Source organism: Nesoenas mayeri (genome assembly GCF_963082525.1).
Source record: "Nesoenas mayeri genome assembly, chromosome: Z".
NCBI classification, from domain to species: Eukaryota; Metazoa; Chordata; class Aves; order Columbiformes; family Columbidae; genus Nesoenas; species Nesoenas mayeri.
This window is the reverse complement of record NC_137542.1, coordinates 53,099,855-53,119,342: the sequence shown is the minus strand read 5'-3', so window position 1 is coordinate 53,119,342 and position 19,488 is coordinate 53,099,855. Positions and strand designations below refer to the sequence as shown.

The following is a 19,488-nucleotide window of genomic DNA, read 5'->3' as shown; positions in this document are numbered from 1 at the left end:
GGGCTGGCCAGCGGGAGACACTAGCTAATTAATTATGAGCGGGCAGATGTCCCTTTAAGGTCTACTGTGCTTTCCGACGGCTGCAGCCGGAGGCTCGAGGGGGGGAAGATTTGGCTTTATTTGTACATCTTAGCGCTGGGCGAGTTCTATGGAGAGGTTTCCAAAGCTCAGAGGTCTTTGAGGGGTGGGTGGGAGGAAAGTTGTGTGCAGGGGGAGGAAGCTAAATTCCTCTCGATGCGAAGAAACAACGTAAAGACTGAATAACAAACAGGAAATGCCTAACTCGGCTGCACGACTGACGGGCGGTGCAGAGCGCTGAAGCCCTCTGGCAGCGCAGCACCCACGGGCGCGCCGGCGGCAGGACCGGTCCCACCACCTCTGCCTCCGCCCGGGCCGCCGGGCCCGCAGGAGCCCAGGCATGGCTGCCTCCTACTGGATGCTGACAGGTGAGGAAATCCCCCTTTCTGTCTTGCTCTGAAGACCCAGTCCCGACATCAGCTGTGCTCCCTGCGGGAGGGGGGTGATGTTGTTAGGGGCTGGCAGCCGCAAGACTGCGTTTCCCCTCCTGGGTCCCTCCAGCTGCCCCTGCCCCGGCAATGCCCTGCCCGGAGCTGCTCTGCAGCTGGAGCCCATGAGGGACTTCTTCGATTTGCTTCTCTCTGGGAACTTTAATCCCTAAACCAGTATTAAAACCCTGGGGGATGGGGTGAGGCTTCTAGATGAGGATGAATGGGAGAGAATAAATGGTATAATCGTGTTTGGCTTGGGAAAAGAGATGCGCCTCACACCTTTTTTTTAATTAGGGTAGCTTTTTTGTCTCTCTCCATTTGGCTTACAGATGTTCTGAGTTGTAAAAGGGGAAGTGAGGAAGCAGCTAGCTGCACGCAACTAACTTCAACAAGATGAGTTCATCCAGTGATCAAATATGTAATATTTCCTTTTAAGGTTTCATTAATTGTTAGGGACGTAATTGTTCTTTTAGCAAAATATAGCCAGTAACGATCCCACTAGCTTGTGTAGTAACATTTTGGATCCTAAATCAGGGGAATCCAAGAAGTGGGAAAGAGGCTAAGGCAGTGCTGGAATTCATGTGCTTGCAAACTTGGACACTGAGCTCCCCGGCAGCTCTTGCGCTGGCAGCTAGCACACAGTGAATCTCAGGCAGTACAAAGGAATAAATCAATTTCATAAGAGTCGTGAAAACGCAGGCAGCAGCCAGTGGGGAAAAGGGAAGAGCAGCATTTTCCCCTCTTAACTCTGAGCTTATTGTGCAAGAAAGAACAGATACAGGAAAATGTGAAAATCTGAATGTAGTACATTGGTGTACCACATTTAGCCCTTGTTCATAGATATCTTTATTACTTTTCTTACATGGTGATATTCTCCAAACATGCTTTGCTTTGTGTTCCTTCACACAAGGAAGCTTCGTAAAGTGGCAACAATTTAGCATACAACTTCCCTTCAGAGTTGCAAAATTTGCAATGGTACTGCTGGCAGATAACTCACCAATAATGACAAAAAGGTTTATTGTCAGGTAGGAAAACATTTCAAGGGTGGGTCCCATCCAGATCTGTCAGGGCTTTCTAGTTTTTCGTTTTTGTTATTGTTGTTTTCTGTTTTAAAAACTTGGTGTGAAATACAATACAGTTGGAAATAAGAACAGGAATTACAGATACCAAAAAATGAATTGAAATTGTCTGAGATAAATAAGAAAATCAGTGCTACAGAAATAAGTCAAAATGTTATAAAAATAAGGACAAAGATTTTTAGAATTACAGTGGAATAAAAATAAAGGCAAATGCTCCTTTTTCTTAAAAAGAAGGGGGGTGAGGGCAGGCGTGCAAATAATGTCATGCACTAGGAGCCAAAACCAATCTAGAATAAAGAAGGTGCACAGACATGTATGTTTGTGTATTCATACAGATTTATTTTTTTTTTTTCTAATCTAACTTGGTATTGGTGAGGCCTCTGAGAATCTTGAGTACAGGAAGTCTAACAGATGCAGAAAAACAGGCAGAAGTGCACAGGGAAGTGACAAGCCTGATAATGGCTGAGGAACATAATATATGAAGAAAGACTGAATAAGTTAGGCAAGTTATCTAGAAGAGAGGGCAAAGTGTCAAGCATTTTAAAATCTATATTTTTACCAAAGTATGATCAGTGAGACTGTTCTTCCAAATGTCAATGTTTTCTTTGTTTTGTGAGGTCACTCAATCACGACTTTCTATATTGCATTTGTTGATTTATAAAGAGATTGATTAATAGTTGGGGGTTTGTGTCCAACAGGGGAAAATCAACGTAACTCACTGTGCAAAACACTTAGGGAATAATCAGAACAACATTATTACTCTTCAGATAATGAATTCCTAGAACTGTCTACCAAAAAAACCCACCCCTGCATAATCTCCTTCACTGAAAGTTTTGATGAAGTTGGATAAACACCTATGAGGAATGGCTGAGGTTTACTTCACCTGGCCTCAGCGTAATTGCTTTAACTAGGGATCTGATGAAGTTTTCTCCAGCCCTACATTTCAACAGAAGAGGAAAGAAGAAATAAATCCAAAGGGTTCCATTAATTTTTTACTGTTCTTCACTTTTATTTTTATGCATAGCCTCCTCCCTCCTGGAGTTCTCTCCTCATTAGTGATGATCATTTTGTTGGTACTGATTAGGAATACCATCTTTACAATATGAAAGACCAGTAACCATAAAGACAGAACTGTATGCAGAAAATGCAGTGGTCTCTGTAAAGAGCCTGCAAAGTCAGGACAGATACAAGATGAAAAAACGTAATTCCCCCAGTTTCTCTTTCCATCTTTATCTTCCTTTGGTCTTGCAATAAGGTCCAACATTTCTCATCAGATTTACCCCTGTATTCAAGATTCTTTCCCTCTAGTTATTGTTTTCCTATTTAACTGAGGACTTGAACATATTTGCATGAGTTCTAGCTAAAATGGCTATAATACAAGGGAGAGTGTGTTTCCTATGAACATGATCTCTCCTTGTCTAAAATCTGTCTACAAACTATTTTATGAAGCAGCTGATCAAGACCTGAAGATGTAGGGCAGTGTGTCTCAAATATTTTCAAAATAATAATCTTTCAAAACCACCATGTCTCAAAAATTCCCATGAATATACCATAATTTTTATGCTGTCCTGTCCTGTGCTTAAGAAGGTCTGAAAATGGATGCCAAATTGCTGCAATTATTTATGTATGTATGTATGTGTTTATTTATTTATTTATTTATTTTTAAGTTAAAATGGCAAGAACTGTCAGCCTCTACACCTAATGTTTTACCAAGACTGGAACAGACCATGTTATTTAAGGGCCACATGTTGGTAATTTGGGGGTCATGAGTGGCTAAAGTCACTTGGTTTGTTCAGCTGGAGGAGACTAAGAGGAGATCTCATTGCAGACACAGCTTCCTCACAAGGGGAGGAGGAGGGGCAGGTGCTGATCTCTTCTATGGCAACTAAGGACAGAACCCGAGGGAATGGCAGGAAGATGTGCCAGGGAAGGTTTAGGTTGGACATTAGGAAACGGTTCTTCACCCAGAGGGTGGTGAAGCACTGGAACATGCTCGCCACAGAGGTGTCATGGCCTCAAGCCTGACAGTGTTCAAGAAGAGACTGGACAACACCCTCAGATATATGGTGTGAATTTAGGGGTTGTCATAAGCAGAGGCAGAAGTTGCACATAATGATCCTTGTAGGTCCCTTCCAACTCAGGAAATTCTATGATTCTATGATTTTGAACTTGTATATTAAAAGTGTATGGAGAAGTATCCACTTGTTTGGTTTTACTGGGGTCAAAGTCATTTCTTTCCATGACATTAGCAAAATTAATATGAACTTAAGAACACATGAACCGCCAGCTGAATATGAGTCAGCAGTGTGCCCAGATGGCCAAAAAGGCCAACAGCAGCCTGGCTTGTATCAGGAATAGTGTGGCCAGCAGGACTAGAGAAGTGATTGTGCCACTGTACTCAGCACTGGCGAAGCTCCACCTTGAATCCTGTGTTGATTTTTGGGCCCCTCATCATAAGAAGGACATTGAGGTGCTGGAGAGAGTGCGGAGGAGGGCGATAAAGCTGCTGACGGGCCTCGAGCACCAGTCTGATGAGGAATGGTTGAGGGAACTGGAGCTATTTAGCCTGGAGAAAAGGAGGCTGAGGGGAGACCTTATCACTGTCTACAACTACCTGAAAGGAAGTTGTAGCATGGAGGGTGTTGGTCTCTTCTCCCAAGTAGCAAGTGATAGGATGAAAGGAAATGGCCTCAAGTTGCTCCAGGGGAGGTTTAGATTGGATATTAGGAAAAAATTCTTCACAGAAAGGGTTGTCAGGCATTGGAACAGGCTCTGCAGGAAAGTGGTGGAGTCACCATCCCTGGAAGTGTTTAAAAGGCATTTAGACGAGGTTCTTAGGGACACGGTTTAGTGCTAGAGTTAAGTTATGGTTAGACTCGATGATACTGAGGGTCTCTTCCAACCAAAATGATTCTATGATTCTAATGTACAAACTTAGTTATATGGTTCTGAAATTTTCAGAAATGTTATTTTTCTTCTGTTGCTCACTCTCTGACATATTCAAACACATAACAATACCCAGGACTTACTTTTTACCAGAGTAGGCAAAGCATCATCAGTAGCAAATGTCTTCCTTTATAAGTTGATAATGGTCTTGCTAATTGTGGATGCATCATTGAAGTTTACAGATGCCACTTGGCACTGTTAGTAACTGTGTTAAATATCACGATTTTTCTGTTTGAGAAAGGACTTCAGTGCATCTCAAAAGGTCTCTTTCTACAACAACAATCAATTTATATGTTGAGTGGTAACTTTGTTTCAAGGTTCTTGTTCTTTGGTTTGGGTTCAGTTTTTTGGGGTTTTTTTTGTGTTTTTTTTATTATTGTTTGTTTGTTTGGTTGGTTTGTTTTGAGTTGTTTTAATGCATCTGCTTGCATGAAGTGAATGTCTATTTTATACTGGATGCCAACACGCAATCTTTACCTGAAATATATCACATTTCCAGGCATGTGAGGCTGCTTGTAAAAATTAGACTGTAACAAACAAGCAGCAAAAAGTTTGTAAATACACAGCAGCAAAAGAATAAAAAATGAAAATAACTGTTAATGTGGTAGGTAAATACACACTACGGCTAATTTTTCCTGAAAGAATACCATGACATCAACCCTTGCAATTTTATAATTGCAAAAAACATAAAGAAGAAAATTCACCATGCAACATTTACACAGACAAGTGAAAGGAACTCCTAAAGAACAGCTGAAAGCACACTCTCTGCCTAAGCCACAAAACATTAATACAAAATTACCAGTATGTACAAGCCCAAATTAAACAGTTATTTATATGTGTGCTTATGTTATATTCCCTTGGGTGGTCCAGCTTCCTTCTGTGAAACTATTCATGCTAACAGAGTTAAGCATGTGTACTCGCAGGAAGAGAGTCTGAGGTCTTATAAATAAATCCTATTATGTAATATCTGATAAAGTTGTTTTTACATCAGTATCAAGCTTAGAAAAAAGGAACAGACATTACTGGGCCAGATCCCAGTTCAGTGTCCTGTTGCAACAACCGACTAGTGCTAGAATCTTGAGAGAAATTTATATGTACACCTTAATGGGAGATACGGGATGATTCTTGTATTCTTGTATATTAGTAAATTCTTGACCCCAAAGCCTTTCCAAATCAGAAAATTCCATAATCCACAGTGGTTTGGTTTTTTGTTTTGTTTGGTTTTTGTTGAATATCTAAAAGAAACAGAAACTTGTTTTTAATGGTTCTAAATTCACACTTTGTCATCTCTAAGAGGATGTCCTCCCACCTTTCAGTTATCAGACTGTGTGGACATTTCAAACTCACTGTATCTGTTCCAATTGCCCTGACACGCATATCATGGCACATCAGTCTGTCTACTTTCTCAAACGTTTTTTTGTTCTTTTGAATCATTCTTCACACAAGCACTTTTTCTGTTCTCCATTAATTTTCTTTTCCTCATGCTTTCTAAATTTGCAACAGTTACTCTGAAATGGAGTTCTCAGTAATAAATAAGCTCAAAATAAGCTGCAGTACTTGTATAATGACATTATTTTTTCACAATATTTCTGGCTTGTTACATTTGTCTAGGCTGCAAATTGAGCTGTCTAGTTATTGTTCAGGTGCCTTTTCTGTGCTAGCAATAATTCAAAAAGGTTTTTGCAAGGCATATTACTTAAAACTGCCAACATCAAACTTCATTTGAAACATGCTTGTCTGCCTCTGAAGCCCCTCGGGACTGTTTAACTACTAGGTTCAGGAAGCAGGTCAAGTTTCAGGGCAGGCTAAAGTGTAACTTAAAAAGTTTAACCACAAACTTTTAAGCTGAAGTTCAGTTTAAGAGCAACGTCAAAGTAACAGTTGAGGTTCCGATGTTGCCTGGGTCTGGTTTCCATTTCGCTCGGTGGCGGTTGCCCGACCCGCCGCCCCCTCAGGCCCCAGCAGCGGCGCTTCCCGTCTGAGGTACCGCGGCTTGTCCCACCGCACCCAGAAAACCGCTGAGCCACACCTGTGTCATCTCCTTCTCCATCTGTAACCATAACCTTCCACAACTACTTAGGTTCTGTTGTTTGTTTTCCTCTTCTCAAACGTGAAGGGCTGTGTCAGAGGCCTTTGGAAACCAGCGTAAGCAGCTAGAGGGGAAGGGCAAACGCGGCCCGCGGGCCCCGACCTCCTCACTGCTCGCTCACGAATAGGCAGCATCGGGGAGACACGCGGCTTTACAGCCCTCCCCCGCCTCACAGAAGCGCTGCGGCTGCCGCCTGGTTCCCCCGAGAAAGCTTTCCTCTGGCGATCTCCGGCCCTGCGCGGCCCGGGCTCGCGGAGGCGGCAGGGCCCCGCACCGCCCCGCAGCGGAAATCCGCCGCGCTCCGCGCGTGCGCCAGCGCTTGATGCGGACGCGGAAGCGTGCACGCGCCTGAGGCGCGGAGGCGAACGGGCGCTGGGGGGGTGCGTGTGCGGCCGGCGCCTTTTAGGACCCGCCGTGCGCTGCGCATGCGTGCCGAGTGGGGCGAGGAGCCGGCCCAGAGTGCTCGGAGTGGCGCCCGCGCCTGAGGAGTAGAGCAGCACCGCCGCAGGCCCGGGGCAGGCCGGTGATCGGGATAGGCCGTTCATCGCGGCCCGCGGTAGGCTGTCCGTGCGCGGGTCCCGCCGCCCGCCAGCTCCCGCCGCCCGCCAGCTCCCGCCGCCAGGCCTCCCGAGACAGGTCTGCGGGTGCGTCTGCGGCGAGGCCGGGGGAGGCACAAGGAACTACCAGGATGAAGCTGGTGAGGAAAGACCTGGAGAAGGACAATGCGGGGCAGGTGACGCTGATCCCCGAGGAGCCCGAGGACATGTGGCATACCTACAACCTGCTGCAGGTGGGTGACAGCCTGCGGGCCTCCACCATCCGGAAAGTGCAGACCGAATCGGCCACGGGCAGCGTGGGCAGCAACCGCATCCGCACTACCCTCACCCTCTGCGTGGAGGCCATCGATTTCGACTCGCAGGCCTGCCAGCTGAGAGTGAAGGGCACTAACATCCAAGAGAATGAGTACGTCAAGATGGGGGCCTACCATACCATCGAGCTGGAGCCCAACCGGCAGTTCACGCTGGCCAAGAAGCAGTGGGACAGCGTGGTGCTGGAGCGCATCGAGCAGGCCTGTGACCCAGCCTGGAGTGCCGATGTGGCAGCCGTGGTCATGCAGGAAGGGCTGGCTCACGTCTGCTTGGTCACTCCAAGCATGACGCTTACCCGTGCCAAGGTGGAGGTGAACATCCCCCGCAAGCGGAAAGGGAACTGCAGTCAGCATGACCGGGCCCTGGAGAGATTTTACGAGCAGGTGGTACAAGCCATCCAGCGGCATATCAACTTTGAGGTGGTGAAGTGCGTACTGGTGGCTAGCCCAGGCTTCGTACGGGAGCAGTTCTGCGACTACATGTTCCAGCAGGCGGTCAAGACTGACAATAAGCTGCTTCTGGAGAACAGGTCCAAGTTCCTACAGGTAAGGAACTAAACAGTCTCCAGAGTGGGTAAAAAGAGGCTTAAGAGCGGTCTGTGATGATGAAAGATAGTTGCCAAGGGTGATGGGAAATAATTCGCTTATCAGAGAAAACAAATTTCCATCTGAGCATCATAAGGTAATTATTCTCACACTTCCCAAACTATAAGGTACTTATGCAAGATACAGGGATGGTTCCTTCCCAGGTTACCTTAACGTGGAATAGAGAAAGTATGAAATATTTCAAACTTTCTATAAAAACATATTTAATATTTAATTAAGACCGAAGCACAAGTTGGAAAATGGTTTAACTGTAATCTATGATACTAGATAGCATACATATATAATAACAGATTTCTAAAGCTTTTTTTAAAAAAGCACTTGGATGTGGTATAGGTTAGTTAATTTTGTTATTAGTTTTGTGCTACGTAGTTAAAGGTTATGCAGACCATAGTGTTTTTTCCTATTCCTTAGTTATCTAGTTGATTGAGTGGGATTTTTTTCACCTTTCACTGAAACAACCAATCTCTGAGCGTAAAATAAACTTTCCTTTTCATAAGGACACTTGTATATTTCTTTCATTGGAGCAGACCTGTAATCCATACTTGCAAAAGGCTGGAGCATGGCAGGGGGAAATATGTCCCAATACTTGATGGTCACAACATACTTGATGGTCACAACGTTTAGCAGACACATTGCATCAAGAAGCCCTCCTTTGCATTTTTAGCAAAGTGATAGTGTGAAGAGTTTTAATGTACTTCACAGCTTTGCAAGCATGGAAACTATGCAGTTGTGCAAGACTCGGCACTTTTGCACTGTATGGCTGCAGTCTTAAGAGGTCTTCTCTTCTTGAATGCTTTAAAAGGGAGAGGCTTAAATCTTAGTTTCAAGTGGCCCTCTTTGGGGGCTGTCTGCAACAACTTGCATGTCTAACCCAGTCTTTGAATAAGAAAAACAGCTTTCTTCCACTTCTTAAAGTACAGTTTAAGGGATTTGGTATAGGCTTTGGGTTGCAGGAGGGAACCTTTAAGAAAAGAATCACGTATGTTTCAAGAAAGAGGGAACACCCTTGAATAATTATGAAGATAACTATTGTGTATAGTGGAAGCTGTTTGTGATTGGGTAATCAAGAAGGTGGTCCTTTTTATTTAAAAAAATGCAAACCTTTGACTTTTTTTACTCTAGGTCCACGCGTCCTCTGGACATAAATATGCATTGAAAGAAGCCCTCTGCGATCCAGCTGTAACTAGCCGTCTCTCTGACACTAAGGCAGCTGGTGAGGTCAAAGCCTTAGATGACTTCTACAAAATGCTGCAGCATGAGCCTGACCGGGCTTTTTATGGTCTGAAGCATGTAGAGAAGGCCAATGAAGCAATGGCCGTTGATACCTTGCTGATCAGCGATGAGCTTTTCCGGCACCAGGATGTGGCTACACGTGCCCGATATGTTAAGTTGGTAGATAGTGTACGGGAGAACATGGGCACAGTACGCATTTTCTCCAGCCTGCATGTGTCTGGAGAGCAGCTTGGCCAACTGACAGGAGTGGCAGCCATCCTGCGCTTTCCTGTTGCTGAGCTCTCTGACCAGGAAGACGAATCTAGCTCTGAAGAGGATTGATAACGGTGACTTCATTCCACAGTTTCTTCTCCAAGTCATGTTGAAATGACATTAAAGGCCCTCCCTTCCTATGTACAATGTGCAGATGTGCTGTGACTTGTAATTTAATTTTTTCATAGTATTTCTTACAGTATATAGCTCTGCTCAGCACACTAATGGATGTCTGTTCTATGGTAATGATTATTGGTGTACTGTGCGTTGGAGGTGACTGGTTTTGCAAGTTACACCCTGGACCTCCAGCAGTACAAGAAACTGGTTTGACTCCCCAGAACTGCTCACTCTGCATGTTAAGGCAGACTGACAGCCTAGTGTTTTGGAAAATGTATGAAAAGATAATAAACTAAGAGGGAGAAAATCATGTCAGACTGTCAATTTCTGTCCAAATGCTTGAAAAGAGTATTGCAGAACAAATGTAAGCTTCTTTATGCAAGACCTGACGAAACTGTGCTTGATCTCCTTTTTTTTTTTTATAACCCAAAAGAGGAATTTTATTACTGTGTTAGTGGCCTTACTTTCAGTTTCTGTAACTTTCATCTCTCTCACTTGCAGCCAGTTAACAATTCTCTGTGCATCCTTATCAGCTATGGACAGCAACTACTGCACTGTGCAGGGTTGCTTAGGAACAAAATTGATGCTCTTTGACACGGTGGATTACAGCTGCAACATGCTGATCCCCAAACTCTCCTGCTTCCCACAGAGGAATGAAAAGCGGAGAGGTTGCAGATGCTTTCCAAAATCTGTGAAAAAAGTATATACTTTTTTGTTTAAGGATATCTAATCACTACACTAGGAACTCACCATTCTTCCTAAGACATGGCGAAGGAGTGAGTTCAAAATCATCTCTTAGGGGTTTTTGTGGTGTTACAAGTCTTACCACTTAAATATTTCTGAGTAACACTTGAAGCAATCTTTCAGAAACAAGACCTTTTAAATTAACCATTGCCTCCCTAATTTGATAGTCGATGCTAGACAAATTGTGAAGCTCACTGCACCTTTTTCTGTTTCTTTTTGAATGCTGTTATATTGTGAGACTGTCCTGAAAACTAACAAGGTATGATGCATCTTGTCATTGACTGTATTCTGATAAGTTGACATGGGGATTATTTTGCGCACAGTTTTGAGAAGATGTGTGAAAAGGCTTGCAAAATCAGGACCCAGGCTTCCATAAGGAATCTTTTGACAACAAATAGTTTAAATAAGTTCATAGGCTGGTATTTTTCTCCTTGTATACCCCTTTAAAAAATACGTAAGTTGTGATACAGAAGAAAATATTACAAATTTATAAATCAAGCTTCAGCTTGAGATAATGAGGACTGTAAAAATAAAACTTACAATTCCAATTAGTTGCTCTGCTCCAAGTTTTGAGAGCCACTATTTTCTTTCTTCACTGAGCAATAAATCTTAAGCTGAGGAAGGAGAAACTGCTTTCAAATTCTGACATACATGCAAGGGGATTGTTCAATTTAAACCAATGTTTGATGGTGTAGGTTGTGCATGTAAATAAGCATTCATTGTTTTTTAAAAATGTGATGGGAGGGGGGAATAAGAGAGACTTGCCGAAAAGAAATTTTATTTAAGGAAGCTGTAGAAGACTTCTGAAATATAGAAAGGCACATAACAGTGGAATGTCTGAGTAGTATAATTTTAGCCAAAGCATTTTTAATGGTACTAACATACGTTGATGGATGCCAGATCTATGAATTTGATATTGTCTACTGCTAGCTGAATCATCAGCCTAAACTTGATTGAGAAGTTGATTTAAAAAGCCATCTCCCCTTTTCCCATAATCCAAACAGCCTAAGGAATGTATGAACAGAACTTATATTAGAACCATACTGTATTAACACTAATTCTTCTCTCACTGAAGACAAGCTCATTAAGACAATTGTGTAGAGTCACATTGCACAGATAAACTATGTTATTTGAGCATTTTTGTCTTGAATGGTGTTGAGTGCCATAAGTTACAGAATGCTGAGGTAGGCTCCCTTCAATACTTAGGACTGGTTAAATTAGAAGTTCTTTTTTTTTTTTTTTCTTTTAAAAATGTGCCAAAGACGATTATATACCTTTCAAGCTACACAGCACCCTGATTTCTGCCATATATGGAGTTAAATGTAAGGAACATATGAAACAAGTAGAAGACTCTGACCTTCAGTAAATGTCACTTATATGCTGCAAATTCAGGCTTTAAACAGGCTCATAATGTCTAAACAATGTCATTAATTTCTTTAAGATAAGCTGGTATATTTGTATTTTAGTTCTTATAAGTAATGCCAATTTGTTGCAGTTGTACATAAGTGATACATGCAAAATTGTAGTACACCACTTAGTTTAATTCTCAGCAAACTGAGAGATAAAACAAACTGTTCCTTGTTTGTGGAAAGGTTTTCTATTTTATTAGACCAAATTGATTCCAATTATTCCATTTTGAACAAGAAATTATGAGGAGTTTTTATTCTGTACTATAAGAAGATTAAAATGGCAATTCTGCAAGTCTATGTTTCGTGCTTGTGTTAGTGTATCACCAAGGAAAAAAAGCAGCTATTTTGCTGCTTATTTGGTTTTTTAAGGTATAAAAGCAAACATCTGGTAAGAAAATATGTTCATAGTTATTCTTTGAATTATTTATACTTAGAATGAAAATTCTACACAGACTTTACCATTTTGGAGTATTTTTCTTTTCTTTAGTTATCGCTGTCATGGCATTAAGTCTGAAAGAAATACGCATCTAGTTACCCAAAGCATGGAAGGATACGATTTTTTTTTTTTTTTGGTAAGCATTTTTGTCGTAAAATAAATATACAATCACTATGTAGACAAATGCATCCTGTTTCAGGAAACAGCTTAAGGGCTTGGTATTGAAAGTAGACTGCATTCAGTAGTTGCAGATGCTTGACCTGGCAAAGTTCCAGGGTTGCTAGTATCTTCTATATTTTAAGAAATTTTGAATTGTTGAAAAGTCCGTATTGAGAAAGATGCTTGCTTAACACAGACTTTAATGTCTGTGTGCAGATAGTACGCAGAAGATGCATGTCATCTGCAGATCAAATGAATAAGTGCTAGAGCCATGGGAATTTTTTTTTTATCTTCTCTTCGGAACTACACATACATGAGATAAAAACCGTCTGCAGTATGAAAATTGTTCTCCTGCACCATGAAGTATTTAGTAATTTTGAACAGTGTTTCAGTTTAGTTTCTGATAATGGTCTAACATAATTCTGTGAATCAGTAGCACGTTTTATCTTCCAATTTTCCAGTTTTCAAAATAAATTAATGCACACTGTAGGGCTTCTTAATATTTGTTACATTTGGTAGGAAGAATGCTTTTAAAAGTATCATGAAATCAGCTTGATCCTGAATCCTGCTGTGCTCTTTAGAGATTCAAATAGATTCATTAATTTAGGTCATAAAACCTCTCTTGCAAACTCTTACTTTGGAGCAGACTTCAGTTTGTTCGTTCTGTCACCTTTGCCATTTAAATCCAGCTATTATTATATAATTTTTTTGTGATTGTTTAGCAAATAAAGTTAGGTGCAAAATATGAAGCCACCACCAGCAAGAGACAAAATAATCCTGCTAGTTGTAAAGCAAAATAAAAGACAGCCTTTCAGTGAAGCTGTAAACCATTTAACAGTATTTGTCCTACAGAATTCCTCATCTCCCTCTTCCTGTCTTCACCCTTGTACACTATGTGAGTAAAATACTGGGAACAAATGATCTGACCATCAGTGTAACACGAGCCCATAGCTCTTCAGCTTCATTTGCTATCCAACAAGCGTGACGTTTTTAAAGTCATGTAAATGTCTGAAGTAATTTTCATGTGCTACTATTCTCTCTAAGGTTAAGTAGCACTGAATATTAAAAGTGTCTTACCCTTTGAAAATCTCTTAGTTTAACTTTTGAGCTGCTGACCATGGTTTGCAGGGTTTTTTGTGAAGGTATATTATAGCTACCTTTGACTGATTAATACCTTGAGCCTGTCTAATTTCTTTCTGGAAGCTGCGTGATCCATCCAGAAGATGTGCTCGATTTCATAAAGGCAAAGTGGGGATAGAAGGTGTAATCATGTGCATGTGATCTCTTTTAGTCACCCTGTCCATTCACTTTTCTCTCAGATTTTCATATCTCTATTTTTAAAGAAAATGGGCCTGTTTTGTAAAGTAATAAATGTCTAATTTTGCAGGAAAAAAAGCATGTTCTCATAATGTTAATAAATGTTCATGAACCACATTTGTGCAGTGTATGGTTTGTTGCTTCTGCAAAAGATCTCAGAAACCAATTTTTAAAATGTGAAATTGCAATTAGGACTGCAACTAGGAATCCTTGTTTATAGCTCAAAATTGGCATTCCCACAAGACATCTAATAACAAAAAAATAAAGGAATTACTTCAGAAAGCTACTCGGTTTTGTACTTTTTAGATACAGCAAAACTTCAGACTTGATTTTTTTTTTTTCCTTGCTCTGTGATATATCAGTTGCTTATATCAGGTTGTTTTTGGTGTGGTTTTTGTTTGTTGTTGTTGTTTTAAGTTAAAATGTTTCGTTTAGAATGAAGTTCCTAAGATGTACAGCTAAGTGCAACTGAGGTAGTTCAGGTCGATGACTGTTAAATAAAAAAGAAGTTTCTTCAAGCTGTGCTAATGTGGGGAATGATAAATGTCTGGGAGTCATTCCCTTCTCAGTTCTTATTAAATATACACCTGCAACTTGTTACAAAATGAATGATAAAAGTTTTAGTGCCCTTAAAACTTAAGAATTCCCAGTTTTGGTTTGCCTTAGGAGATGGTGGGAACAGAAGAGAAATATGGCATTGCTGTATATTATTTTGTAATATCTCTGTTTCTCCTACAACAACCACAGCTTGCTTTTAGATCCCATTGTATTCAGATTTTGTATAGGAAAATAGTATTTTGCATACTCACTATTCTGCTAATTTAGAGTTAAGAAAATGCCTAACCATTTGCGTCTTGTGATTATTATAATTCTTAATTCAGGCTCTGACATGGGTTAAGCCTGGGATTTTTCAGCAGTGGAAAGAGTAAACATAGGCTGTGGAGCTTCTTGTGTGACAGTTGCCCAAAGAATTGCTTAATAAGTGCAATGTTTAGTCCTGCCAGATTTTTTGTGCTTGACTCAAGTAGGGCATTGACTTGTATTTGAGAATAACTGCTTGAATGGTACAGAATATAAAGGACATAAATGTCTCCAGTCTTAACAACCAAACTGTAGTGCATATTCTCTGCCAACTTCTCAACTTGACTGTTTTAGAAATGCAGTATAGCTTTTATGTGAAACATTTGTGTGCTAAGGTGTCTTAGCCTAAAACAGAGTGTGAGGAAAAGGTCTCTGAAATCATATTTGTTTATTCTGTTGTCTGAAAATAATTCTTCCTCTTGTCCCACTTGAGGGCTATACAAGAAACGGAGGGGAGCTCGTATTGGAGCAGCACTTGCTTCCAAGTCAGCGTCTTCTGGGAAATGCAACACAAAGCAGCAGCTTTAAAGCGATGCCAGATCTTGTCAGATTTTGCTATATCAATCTCAAATTTATTGCCCTCTTTTTGGGAAATGATATGTTCACAGCTAACATAATTACTGTCATACTGTTTTAATAATTATTTAGAAGTCAACTTAAATCTGATCATTAATCCTCTGACAAAATAGCTGTTCCATTACAGAATTTTAATTAGTTGAAACTAGTCCTTCTTTTTAGAAATGTACATTCCAGACTCGATGGAAAGTTTTCACTCTGGTCAAAAATGGAATTTATAATCAAATCCAAGCCTAGAATAGCAAAAAAAAGAGTCTAGGGGTTTAAGGAGTCATATGGGACAGAAGATACTGAAGCTTAAGTTTTCTGTTTTATTGTTAATGCTAGGCTAAACATGTTCCCTTTTCTGTCAGTGTCTTTCGTAAGTACTATTCCACATTGTATAAGCCAATAAATATTTTAATATTTTGTCTGAGCTAGCTAAACCACAGCTGGTGTAGTATCTTTTGGGATGCGGAAGACAATTTTCAGATTTCTGATCCGAATGGAACAGGAAAGTGATTGAAAGTTGTGACTGTTCCTACCTAATACACTCCACCTGTAGTCATCATGTTTCAGAAAAAAAAGTCCTGAGCAGGGTTCCATGTTTCAAAAACGTTTTGAACCTGGAAGCCCCCAAGCCAATCTACTTTTGAAAACAGGATTATTATTTCCTATGTAGCTTTAATACAAACCCTTAGACATTTATGTTACTTAGAACAAATGTTTTTAGCTGACTTTTTACTGAAACTACTTCAGAACAAATAAATTAAACACAGTATGTATGTAAAGATACATGTGTGTGTATGTGTGTGTGTGAGTGTGTGTAAAGATGCATTGCCGTCAAAGAATGTGGTATCTTCATGGAAAAAAGAAAGCCAACTTGACTCTTAGCTTGTAGTTGCTTTGGCAGCTGAAGGAAGTACTACTCAGGATGCAGACTTGATAGTTTTTTCAGGCTTCGAGATTTGTTTATAGTAGGTGGAGGTTGGTAGCAAGTGCAACATTTAGGAGGTCTTATAGTTGGTGTTGAATGCTCATGAACATCTCCTACCACAGTTTCTGAAGCTCTGAAAGCTGTGGCAGGTTTTGCTGAAGACAATTGCCCTTTCTTTAACATGTAGCATTCAGCCTTGTGGCTTCAAGTGCATAAGTATTTTAGCTCAGGTGTGACATAAATTAATTATTTGCATTTGTTTATCTTACCTGAATAGTGGCCGTAAAACACTTCCACTCCCTTTGGTAAAGAAAGCTGGTTTATCCCTCACAATTTTTTCCTTTTCCGAGTGGACATTGCGGGTCTGTGTTAGGGTGGCTAAGGTGAAGCTGAAATGGATTTCCTGAAGCTGGGAGAACATCATCTGTCTGCCAGGACAGCTGTGCCTCTGCGGCAGTGGCTGCCCTCACCACAGGGCTGTACCTGGGAGCTGCTGGCACAGCAGCAGTGAGAGGTGGAGAAGGAGCAGCTGCCTCATGAGGGATCTTTTCCAAGTTCCAGAGCCATGAGGAAAGCTGAAAAGGTAAAAAGCTATGGCTTGATGGAAAATATGAGATGCTGTGTTGGACGCAAGTCTTCTTCTCCAAAGAGAGCTACACTGGGTGTTTGAAATACCTGTACTTGGTTCTAACAGCTTGTTCTCAGTTGAGGGTAAGATGCCAGCTGATGTGATTAAGCTTGTGCCCAAGGGAGAGGAGCCTCAAGGCTGACACTTAAAATACTGAGACCTTGCTAATCCTGTCACTGTGGAGTAACTGATTTCTGACAAGCCTGCTACACATGGAGCCTTTGCTGTCTCTGAGGATTGTGAAAAACTTTGTTTTCCTTTCATACCTGTCTGAAAAAGCTTTCTTTTACAGAACTAATATGTAGTGCTTTGAGAAACAAAAAGAAAACCAAAGGAAAATTTTCTAATCAGACATTAAGAAAAATGCCAATAACAGAAGCCAATTTAAATAAACCTTCCAGAGTTTTTGAGGGGGTGCTTAGTGAGAAGAAACAGTACGAGAAAGCCAGAAAAAAAAAATATATATTAAAAGGTTTGTTGGATTTTTTAAACAATGTTTCAGATTGTTTCAGCTAAAGCGTTGTTTTTTAAGATAACTAGACTAGTAATTCAAGTCATTCAAATTGTAAGTTTTTAGACTTTTTCTCTTGAAAGCCTCAGAAATCAGTTATTGAATATTTATTAATAAGCAGTCAAGCATTATGATTTTCGTAAACAACAGATTTATGATTGCATAGGCAGTTGCAAGCTGTCCGTGTCTGTTTTATTCAAGTCTACTTGCATGGTCCTATGTATTTTTATTATGAGACAAAAGTCCTATTCAGAAATAACAAAATAGATGTTGACAATTAATGCTGATAACTGCGCATCTAACCTTCCCTAATTTTGAAGACTTGTCTTTCAAGCCTAATAGGTTATAAAAATTTGTAGTAGTGTGGGGTTTTGGTTTTTGTTTCTGTTTTTTAGGGGACATTATTGAAATTGTCACTGAAAACTGTTTGGGGGTCTAGACAGCAGTATTTTGAAATTGAAGTTTTCACTTTTACTTTTAGAACCCTTTCAAAACTTCTTTGTTCCCTAGCTTAAGCGCTTCTATTTTGACATAAGAACTGGCATGAAATGAATGTATGTTGGAGAGCAGAAAGTTGCTACTACTGGAAAAATGAGAAGCTGGAACAGCCTTCCACTCAGAAAAATCAGAGCAAAAGGTCACTTTAATATGGAATTTGTTTATCCTGAAAAATATGATGTCGTTGCCAGCAATAGATAGGAACCAATTCAGCAGTCCGGTAGCCTTCGCGCTGAAGAGAAGCAAAGTGCTTGGTGTTGTTACGTTAGAACATTGTATTGCCCCGGTTATAACAATCCAATTCTTTGCACATATGGTCTCACCATGTCTCAACAGACACACCAGATTGCACCACAATACTGACCTTGTGTCAGACAGGGATTAGCTGTCTGAGCCGACAGTGCAAGGATACCTATATTAGGTGCATGTTATGGGTTTAATGAGTACTTTCCCTTCGATCTCTGCCAGTTTAATGTTCACTAGTAGCTTTAAAGATCTATTAAATAATATTTTTTTGAGCATTTTGTTTGTAAACAGGCATCAAACTCCAGTCATTGATCATTGTAAGTATTTCCTTTAGAAAGCATGTTTTCTCAAACGATTCTGACGTTGCTGTGAGTCAGTCCTTTGTGTATATTGTCACAGCTTAGAAAAGTTTGTTTCAGACAAAGGTAACTGAGGTATCCAAAGAGCTATAGACCAAAGAAGATAAAAACAGAGCATAGCATCAGCACAGCTGGGCTGAAAGGAAAAGCTGGAAGTGATGCGTTGCCACTCTCTGCTGCTGAAACACCTCTGCTGAGGTGTTACTTGCATAAAGCTGATGTTAAATCCATGATAAGGCAGCATGTATTTGCAAAAAGAGTGCTGTGGGATATAAGGTGGTGGCACAACATTCTTATGTGCCTTTTTAAACTCCTGCAGCTCCCACTGACTTTTAGAAGACCATGTTACTCTTAACACCAAAACTGACCTTAACTTTGCAAGTTAACTTTACTTTTTATTTAACCTTAATTTAGCCTAGGTAAGTGGCATCTACACAAGAACATACGATTTCCTCACTATTAAGCTTCTGTGTTACTTTTGTGAAGTTGATGGCACATTTGAAAGAAAGACTAACAGTTCTTTATGGAACTCTTGGCAACATCAGAAGACTTGCTGAATAGTACTGGGCTGGACAGATATCTTAAAATCATGGGTGTACTTCATGTGCTGTGGGTGGGAAATGTAAGTTATTAGCACCAGGAATTCATGTAGAAAGCTCTATCTCAAACTGCATCTAAAAAAACAGGATGTTTTTCTACCTTTAGAGTCCAGCTTAATTTTGGGGGGGGCACAAACTTTCCCCTTGCAATCTCTTCACAGCTAGTTCCAAATTTCCCTGAATTGTTTATTGACTAGTAAAAAAGAACATTTGCAGTAAAAAGACCTGGGATTAATCACATAGTGCTTTCAACTGGTTTACCTTTACAATCTCTAACCAGCAGAATAGCAGAAGAGGTGCTCATGCTTTTACTGGTATTTAAGTGTCTTAGCCTTTAAAAATTAGTGGATATGATTAATGATGCATATTACTATGCTAAAGTTTTCAGCATATTGCTATTCAATATTGATAATTCATGGTGATATGCTGGCTTTTGGAGAATTTATTAACTTTTAAATTGAAAAAAAGTATCATTACTATCTTGACTATAGAAATATACCACATAAAATATATTAAGTCTGCATAAACTG

General features: G+C 40.4%; 2 protein-coding genes across 2 annotated transcripts in view; both read left to right on the top strand.

Annotated features, from left to right (window-relative positions):
- Nucleotides 1-274: 274 nt before the first annotated feature.
- Nucleotides 275-19,488, top strand: part of ITGA1 (integrin subunit alpha 1) — a gene marked incomplete at its 5' end in the record, with an annotated part of 73,894 nt that continues 54,680 nt past the window's right edge. The window contains 3 exon segments of the mRNA XM_080362245.1: nt 275-298; nt 300-375; nt 378-446. Coding sequence (XP_080218371.1) covers nt 275-298; nt 300-375; nt 378-446 — 169 coding nt within the window.
- On the top strand, nt 6,990-12,706 carry PELO (pelota mRNA surveillance and ribosome rescue factor). The gene is made up of 2 exons (XM_080362830.1): nt 6,990-8,037; nt 9,220-12,706. The coding sequence occupies exons 1-2, from the start codon at nt 7,312-7,314 to the stop codon at nt 9,649-9,651; spliced, it is 1,158 nt and encodes a 385-aa protein (XP_080218956.1). The 5' UTR covers nt 6,990-7,311; the 3' UTR covers nt 9,652-12,706.